Consider the following 9,662-nt stretch of genomic DNA (forward strand, 5'->3'; position numbering starts at 1 on the left):
CCGACACAGCACACACACTCCCCTTTCTGTGGGTGGCGGTACCAATAGGCCGGGTGGGTCACTATTCCACTCCGGACCACTGTAATAAGTACCCAAGGGACCCCGCAACAGCCCGGCAGGACACTGACCACAGGGGAGAAAGGTATAACCGGCCCATTAAAGGAGATCAATTTTCTCAAAAAAATGGCGGCATAGAGGAGGTACTTATCAGCTGCTGTATGTCCTGCAGGAAGTGGTGTATTCTTTCCAGTCTGACACAGTGCTCTCTGCTGCCATCTCTGTCCATGTCAGGAACTGTCCAGAGCAGGAGAGGTTTTCTATGGGGATTTGCTGCTGCTCTGGACAGTTCCTGACATGGACAGAGGTGGCAGCAGAGAGCCCTGTGTCACACTGGAAAGGAGAAGAATTGCGTCATAAATACCTGAGCATCCGCCATATAGAGAAGTCTCCAATCTTACACAGTAAACACGGCCACACCTGGGAGACAATGCAATCCCTCGCAGAGCTGTCTGACCTGTTACACCCTGAGGGCCACACGGGGTTAAAGGGCAACTCCGCAATTATTTTTCTTTCAGATCAACTGATGCCAGAAATTTGTAAGTTACTTCTATTAAAAAATCTCCAGTCTTCCAGTACTTATTAGCTGCTGTATGTCCTGCAGGAAGTGGAGTATTGTCTCCAGTCTCCCAGTACTTATCAGCTGCTGTATGTCATAGACATAAGTATACAGGACACACAGCAGCTGATAAGTATGGCACTAGCACCAATAGGTAGCAGTAGAGAGCAGGCCCCTGTAGGACAGCTGCCCTGTATGCATGGACAGTGACATCACTGGGGTTTCCTAAGACATCTGTTAGGGGCCGATCACACCACACTGTGGTATATGGCGGAGATGTGACTGCACCTAGTCCATTCCCTCCACCTGTGCAGGACTGAAAGGCGTCAGTGACTGGACTGATCGTGGTCACTGTTGGGGTATGTTCAGATGATGCCGATCTGCTGCAGATTTTCTGCAACTGATTTTAAATGCAATGATTTTTTTCTATGGGGATTTGCTGCTCTGGACAGTTCCTGACATGGACAGAGGGTGGCAGCAGAGAGCACTGTGTCAGACTGGAGAGAATACACCACTTCCTGCAGGACATACAGCAGCTGGTAAGTACTGGAAGACTGGAGATTTTTTTTAATCAAAGTAAATTACAAATCTGTATAACTTTCTAACACCTGATGATTTGCAAACAATTCTTTTTCCTCCGGAGTTCCCTCTTAACCTCCAGGGTTGTGCAGCACTTTAATTTGGAGAGAGAAAAAAAACTGCAAAAAATCTGCAGCATGTGAACATATCCTTACAGTATTTTCGTCCCATTTTAAGGGGTCGTTCACCAAAAAAAAAGTTTCTTTCAAACCAACTGGCGCCAGAGATTTGTAATTTACTTCTATTAAAAAATCTCAAGTCTTCTGGTACTTATCAGCTGCTGTATGTCCTGCAGGAAGTGGTGTATTCTTTCCAGTCTGGAACATGAGGTTTTCTATGGGGATTTGCTGCTGCTCTGGACAGTTCCTGACATGGACAGAGGTGGCAGCAGAGAGCACTGTGTCAGACTGGAGAGAATACACCACTTCCTGCAGGACATACAGCAGATGATAAGTACTGGAAGACTGGACATTTTAAAATAGAAGTAAATTATAAATCTTTTCAATGGTAACACGTTACGGTATATGCTGGCGATTTAATGCGGCATCCATCACTCTTCATATTTCAGAATGATGGGAGTTGTAGTTGTGCTGGAGGGCAGTGCACCCAGGCCCCGGCACGGAGGGGGTTACAGGCCCGGCACGGAGGGGGTTACAGGCCCCGGCACGGAAGGGGTTACAGGCCCCGGCACGGAGGGGGTTACAGGCCCGGCACGGAGGGGGTTACAGGCCCGGCACGGAGGGGGTTACAGGCCCCGGCACGGAGGGGGTTACAGGCCCGGCACGGAGGGGGTTACAGGCCCGGCACGGAGGGGGTTACAGGCCCGGCACGGAGGGGGTTACAGGCCCCGGCACGGAGGGGGTTACAGGCCCGGCACGGAGGGGGTTACAGTGATACCCAGTCTCCACACTGTATAGAATAACCTCCAGCCCCTCCCCCGGCGTGTATGTGAATGGACGCGCCCGGCCCCGCCCCCTGCAGCCTGATGCAATCGTCTCCCCGCTTGCTCTATGCCGCGGCCGGCTCTGAAACTCTCTCCAGCGGTTGCATCAGGTCTAGAGGGGGCGGGGTTTACACAATAACAAACAGAATCTCCGCCCAATCAGCGCAAAATTGTGGGCGTGGCGTCTGGAGCACGGCGTTACCATTCGCCAGAAGCACAGCCGAGCCCGCCGGGTGGGTGTGGTTATCCCCCGCAGTAGAGTATATAGGCGGCGCGGCTTGCATCAGCACCACTTGTCTGCCCGCAGCCCTGTGCCCGGCCCAATGCCCAGTAACCCCAGCAGCGCCATGGAGTCCCTGTGGATCTTCGGATATGGCTCCCTGGTGTGGAGACCGGACTTTGAGTTCTCTACCAGTAAGATCGGGTTTATCCCCGGATACAGCCGCAAGTTCTGGCAGGGAGACACCTTCCATAGAGGCAGCCCGGAGATGGTGAGCATCCTGCAGTGGGGGCATCATGTGTCATCTTATATAATACTACGTGACGGTATATTGGGCTATGTTCACACAACCTGTATTTTCGTAAAATCATGGCTGTTGTACAACGGCCGTGATTATTGCAAAAATATACGTTCCTTTGCTGCCTATGGGATCCCGGCCGGAGCGTGTGTGTGTGTGTGTGTGTATGTATATATATATATATATATACACATAGTATACGCTCCGGCCGGGATCCCTAGCGGCACCGCAAACAACTAACATGTCAGTTTTCTGTGGCTGCTACTCAGTGAATAGCAGCCACAGAAAACCCTGTCAGTGCACACAGTGGAGCGAGCGTCTCCGGCCACAGAAAACCCTGTCAGTGCACACAGTGGAGCGAGCGTCTCCGGCCACAGAAAACCCTGTCAGTGCACACAGTGGAGCGAGCGTCTCCGGCCACAGAAAACCCTGTCAGTGCACACAGTGGAGCGAGCGTCTCCGGCCACAGAAAACCCTGTCAGTGCACACAGTGGAGCGAGCGTCTCCGCCGCAGGCTCCATAGTGTGCTATGGGAAGTTCTGATGCATCCATGCACACCTGCATCAGAACTCTGCGACCTTAAAAATCATCTGCCCGTTACTGCAGTATTGGCTGGGATCTTTTCAGAGACTCTTACTACCTGTGAACATAGCCTTATACCGCGGGGTGTTATATTATACTATGTGATGGTGTATTATACTGCATGATGCTGAGAGCTCAATATCTGCTTTATCTCTCTCTGCAGCCCGGGCGAGTGGTGACCCTACAGGAGGACTATGAGGTGAGCTGCTCTCCATAGCATCTACTAGAGCTGGCATCAGTGCTGCCCCCTGTGCCCATCACTGACACATAGCAGTCACTGCATAGAGTATTAGCTGCCTGTGTACTAGTGTGTTACAACCATGGATGCCCCCTACCTGCCATGCACTCACTGGCATCCTGCCCCCTGCCTGGCATACACTCATTGGCATCCTGCCTGCCATACACTCACTGCCATACTAACCCCTGCCTGCCATACACTCACTGCCATACTAACCCCTGCCTGGCATACACTTACTGCCATACTCACTTTCATCTTGCCCCAGCCTGGCATACACTCGCTGCCATCCTGCCTGGCATACACTCGCTGCCATCCTGCCTGGCATACACTCGCTGCCATCCTGCCTGGCATACACTCGCTGCCATCCTGCCTGGCATACACTCACTCAGCTAGGTGCACTCTCAGATCACATAGACTCATTGAGTTGGGCACACTCCCCCTGTGATTGGAGTACCCCGTCATACACTGAGGCCTAGATGTAGGTGACATGTATCTGACATGTGCAGTAGCGTCAGCAGCGTTATAACCCTCTGTATGTTCTATTATTACAGGATTGCACGTGGGGAGTCGCCTATGAAGTGCGCGGTGACCAGATCGAGTCCTCGCTCCAGTATCTGAACATACGGGAGTCCGTTCTCGGAGGATACGTAACAAAACTGGTGAAGTTTTACCCTCAAGATGAAGGAGAAGAGGGGGCGCTCCTCGCCTTAGTCTATATCGCCACGTCTCAGAATCCCGGCTACCTGGGGCCGGCCTCCGAGGAGGACATTGCGGCTCAGATCGTGGTCTCCAGCGGGCGGGCAGGACACAACATTGAGTATCTGCTCCGTCTGGCGGACTTTATGCACAGCTTCTGTCCGGAAGCCGAGGACAAGCACCTGTTCTCCATAGAGGAGGAGCTGGTGGCCATCTTGCCTTGCCTCTACAGTACGGATGACCCCGTGACTGTCTTTTGCTAGAACGCTATGGCCTGTTACACCTATTCTCCTTACATTTCTCTGGTTCGCATTGCTTCGGCTCACCCCTCTGACGGACTGACGCCTCACTCTTCCCTTCATCGCTGACTGGTTCTGGACACTGGGACGTTAATCGTACAGTAGACTGTAAGACAGGTCAAACACTACAGAAGACTGCGAAGTGGAATACTGTAACCTCTACAATCTCAGTATTGCGCCCCTTAGTGACCATATAATCTGTATTGGCGGCTACTAAGGCGGGGTGGTAAAGAGTAAGATTAAGAACATTAATGGCCAATTGTAACATGTCACAAAGTGTCACGAAGTCCTGGGACCAACTGGTGACCCTTCAGCTGCTGCAAAACTACAACTCCCATCCTGCCCTGACAGCTGGAGTGCTCCCAGTTGGGGGACACTGCCCTAAAGTACCCCTCCTCAGTAGTACTAGTGGTGTTGTATACCCTGAGGATGCTCAGTATTGCATATCATAGTATGTGACTTACATTCCTATATCCTTGGCATATAGCATTTGTATTGTATACTGTATATACATGAATGTTATCCTAATACTGTAGAGTTGGCTATCAGGGTCTGTTTACTGTGTGAAGGTACTGTATATGTGATCATGGTACTGTATATGTGATCATGGTACTGTGTGAAGGTACTGTATATGTGATCATGGTACTGTATGTGTCAATCAGCTTTTATCTATAGACAGAACAAAAGCGTATTGTTACCATTACTCTCCCTCTGCCGGTACTTACCCCACCGGGGGCTGCCATCTGCTGCACTGATCCCACAAGATGCTGGCTTCTGGGGTACAGGTAGCGGGAGAGGTTTATGCTGCTAAGACAAGTCCTACAAGTAGTAACCTCGTAGGTCATGGCCTCAATGTGTGTTATGTATGTTACCTGCCAAAATATTTAAAACTTTTTATTACATTTATTTTTGTTACACTTTGTGTCATTGTTTTCCTTCTTTACTTTACATTGCCCTATATTAAAGGGGTAGTCCGTAAATTGCCATGCGGGGGGGGGGGGGGGGGGGGGCGTACACATGACATTGATGGATGTATACTTACCTGCCTGGGTCACCCACTTTGCACTGCTGTCAGTGTTTTTTTTTTTTAGATCTGCTGACATTGTGTTACCACAGGAAATGGCCTGTCAGTGGCATGTCCCCGATTGATGTGAAAACTGATAGCAGCGCAGAGTGGGTGGCCCTGGAAACCATTGTTTGTGTATTGGGGGGGTTGGGGTTGTCAGGTAAGTATACATATCACTGACATGCCCCCTGCAGTCCTGGCAGCATGGCTATGATTGGGTATAATTTTTTTTTTTCTCTTTCCCCTGGACAATGCCTTTTAAGGCCTCTTGCTCATGATTGCTTAGGGCCCTATTACACTGGGCGATGATTAACGATTGCAAACGAGATTGTTTATTGTTAACCTGAAATCGTCCACCATATTACACAGAACGATAATCGATCGTTATTGCGATCGTTTATCCTTTCTGATCCCAGAAAAACAATGAACAATGTGCAATTACACTCAACGATTAGTGAAAAAATGCAGAACGAACGTGGAATTACAGTGAACGATTAACGATAATTTTAGGTTCAGATCTAAATCAACGACATACGAACGATTTTTAGATCGTTGCCTGCAATTACACAGGACGATTGTTTAAATTCAAACAATTTAACGATTTTTCACACAATAATCGTCCCGTTTAATAGGGCCCTTACTGTGCGCAGTTGTGGACGGTATCTGACCCTTTATAATGTATAGGTCAGTGCACGTGACCTCATACCTCATGGACCCTCATTCATATAGATAGTATCTGCAGTCCAGACTCCATAGACTATTATTGGTCCCACAGTCTGTGCGTGACCCACGGGTGACATTCTGTGGACTGGCTGCAGCCTTGCAGGGATGTGTGCTGGAGGCCTGAGTGTGGGTCTATAGGGGCCTATAGGCTTATCTCATCCACCATAACTTTACATAGAAACCTTAGTAGGTAATGTTCAGGTCAGGCTGCATCCACATGTTCTTGGGGTGCACTGCCATAGATGCTGCCATACCTGGGAAATGTTTGAAGAATTAGAACAAAGTCACAATGACCATGAAGGTGACTGGGCCCGCTGTGGTATATGTCAGCCCCCCCTTATAATGGTATCCTAATAATGTAAATTAAATGGAGCCTCAGCTCTAATATATATATATATATATATATATATATATATATATATATATATATATCCAATGGGGGAGATTTATTAAACATGGTGTAAAGTGAAACAGGCCCAGTTGCCCCTAGCAACCAATCAGATTCCACCTTTCATTCCTCACAGACTCTTTGGAAAATGAAAGGTGGAATCTGATTGGTTGCTAGGGGCCAGTTTCACTTTACACCATCTTTGATAAATCTCCCCTATGTCTATACTCTCTCTATCTCTCTATATATATACACATTATACACTCCTTCCCAATCCCTACAGCTGTGATCCCCAAGATCGGCCTTTGGGCCTCCTTCATTGAAGCGTTGTTGCCCATAGCAACCAATCCCAACTTAGCTTTCATTTTACCAGCGCTAGCTGAATGCTGAGCTGTGATTGGTTGCTGAATCTGATGGGTAATCTCCCAGTGTGTATTAGGTGATGTGACCCCTCTATTCCTCATGTATCTAGTTATTATTACTTCTAGAATGTATTGTCTGGTCATTATATCAGTAATAAACTGAATCCATGGGACACAGCGCTGTGTGTGTGTATATGTATATAGAGAGAGGAGTCCCCTATAAGCTACAGTGAGGAAACATCAATAAAGAGCCGCCCATCCATATATAACATGGCCGTCATTGTAAAACTGTTAGAGATGAGCGAACCTTGCACACGCTCTGCATTAGGTTACCGGTGGCTGAAGAAGATGGATGCAGCCCTAAGGCTGCTTGGAAAGCATGGATACAGCCATAGGTCATAGGTTATATCCATGTTTTCCAGGTCTCCCAGGGGATCAGGGATTTAAAGGCCCAGCATTGGGGTTGGGAGAATGTAGCCGAACAGTTTGACAGGTCCCCTCAACACTATTCGTAAACATTATCTGCGGCCGTCATCAATAGACGGCCTCTTATTCACGATAATTTGAAGCATCTTTAGACACTATGGAGGGGATTTATCAAACATGGAGTAAAGTGAAACTGGCTTAGTTGCCCCTAGCAACCAATCAGATTCCACCTTTCATTCCTCACAGACTCTTTGGAAAATGAAAGGTGGAATCTGATTGGTTGCTAGGGGCAACTGAGCCAGTTTCACTTTACACCATGTTTGATAAATCTCCCCCATAGTATATTAAGGCTATGTTCACACACAGTATTTCTGTCAGTCTTTTTTCAACCAAAACCAGGAGTTGTGGAAACAAAGAAACTGCGCAAATCTTTCCAGTGTAATTTTACCCTCTCAGTTCCACTCTTGGAACTGAAAAAAAAAATCGAGTGACCAAAAGACTGATGGAAATACTATGTGTGAACACAGCCTCAGGCGATGTTCCCACAGCATCTTTTTGGCTTTTTAAAGCCAAATAACTACTGTTATTTCATAATGACGGCCATCATTTGCACAATAACGTCCTTCATTATGAAGTAATGGTCGTTATTTGGCTTCAAACTGGGTGCATTCACACAAGGAGTTTTTTTTAATGATTTTTTAATGTGTTCTTTTCTGAGATTTCCTGGCCATTTTGCAGTGACTGATCGCTTGCCGTGAAGATCAATAACATGTTCTCTTTATTCTACAGGTTGATCTGAATGATGCGATGGTAACAGAGACGAATGCAGAATATGGATCTATTGTTTATTGGGAACAACTGGGAGCCCAAAGCAGAGATCAGCTGATCCACACATCCAAAAATGTTTAGCCCAAACCAGCCTTGGAATTGGCACGGAAAAAAAAATACTGGAAAATTTTGCAAATTTTTTCTGGTTTCACCTAAAAACACAGATCAAAATACTGTATTAAGCGGGGCTGTTGTTCACCCAGCGGATATCTCATGTCCCACAAGGTGCTAAACCAGACACAACCAAACCACAGATCACAGGACAATGGCCTCCTGACTGACATCTCCTGCAGGATACCAAGGAGCCCCGACCCTGGTGCCATTTACTAACACGGGCTCCTGCTCCTTATATTGTGCCCGCACCCTGTGGGCATTGCCTGCTGGGCATGAATCTACCATTATGACTGCACTGCTATCCTTCAAGAATAAGTAAAATAATATACATACGTAATACATATGCCAACGAGCCAAGCTGCAGTATATAGGTAGGGTGCTTCTGTATGACTGTATGGTATATGTGTCACTGGAAAGGATCATACAGGGAATTAGTTATAGTTCAGAGCTGTTCTCTAACAATATACAGTATCAGTGTGACAATAGCCTTAGGTCAGGTTGTACACGCCATAGTTTCATCAGGTAACATCAGATAACATTCTTGTAGATGTATACATTCCATACTGCCTACGCTTCCTGAGCCTCCTCGGGACGCCACCTACGCTCAGCCTCCTCAGTTCACCACCTACGCTCGGCCTCCTCAGTTCACCACCTACGCTCGGCCTCCTCGGGTCACCACCTACGTTCGGCCTCCTCGGGTCACCACCTACGTTCGGCCCCCTCGGGTCACCACCTACATTCGGCCCCCTCGGGTCACCACCTACGGTCGGCCTCCTCGGGTCACCACCTACGTTCGGCCTCCTCGGGTCACCACCTATGGTCAGCCTCCTCGGGTCACTACCTATGGTCAGCCTCCTCGGGTCACTACCTATGGTCAGCCTTCACAGGTCACCACCTATGGTCAGCCCACTCAGGACACCACCTATGGTCAGCCTCCAGGTCACTCGGCAGTGGGAGTAGAATTTTTTTTTAGACCCAATAAGGATTTCTGATAAACCACTTCAATACCTGAAGCCCCCAGGAATACTGATATTATCCATTTCTAAGTGCTGTGACCAATGGGGGAATGGAGCGGGGGGCTCTGCTGTGACCAATGGGGGAATGGAGCGGGGGGCTCTGCTGTGACCAATGGGGGAATGGAGCGGGGGGCTCTGCTAAGACCAATGGGGGAATGGAGCGGGGGGCTCTGCTAAGACCAATGGGGGAATGGAGAGGGAGGCTCTGCTGTGACCAATGGGAGAATGGAGCGGGGGGCTCTGCTGTGACCAATGGGGGAATGGAGCA

The 9,662-nt window shown here is 48.5% G+C and overlaps 1 protein-coding gene across 1 annotated transcript; it reads left to right on the forward strand.

Annotated features, from left to right (window-relative positions):
* Positions 1-2,409: 2,409 nt before the first annotated feature.
* CHAC1 (ChaC glutathione specific gamma-glutamylcyclotransferase 1) lies at positions 2,410-5,388 on the forward strand. Its single transcript, XM_069949949.1, has 3 exons — positions 2,410-2,629; positions 3,402-3,437; positions 4,028-5,388. The coding sequence occupies exons 1-3, from the start codon at positions 2,462-2,464 to the stop codon at positions 4,433-4,435; spliced, it is 612 nt and encodes a 203-aa protein (XP_069806050.1). The 5' UTR covers positions 2,410-2,461; the 3' UTR covers positions 4,436-5,388.
* The last annotated feature ends 4,274 nt before the right edge of the window (positions 5,389-9,662 follow it).

This window comes from Dendropsophus ebraccatus, chromosome 13, assembly GCF_027789765.1.
Source record: "Dendropsophus ebraccatus isolate aDenEbr1 chromosome 13, aDenEbr1.pat, whole genome shotgun sequence".
NCBI lineage: Eukaryota > Metazoa > Chordata > Amphibia > Anura > Hylidae > Dendropsophus > Dendropsophus ebraccatus.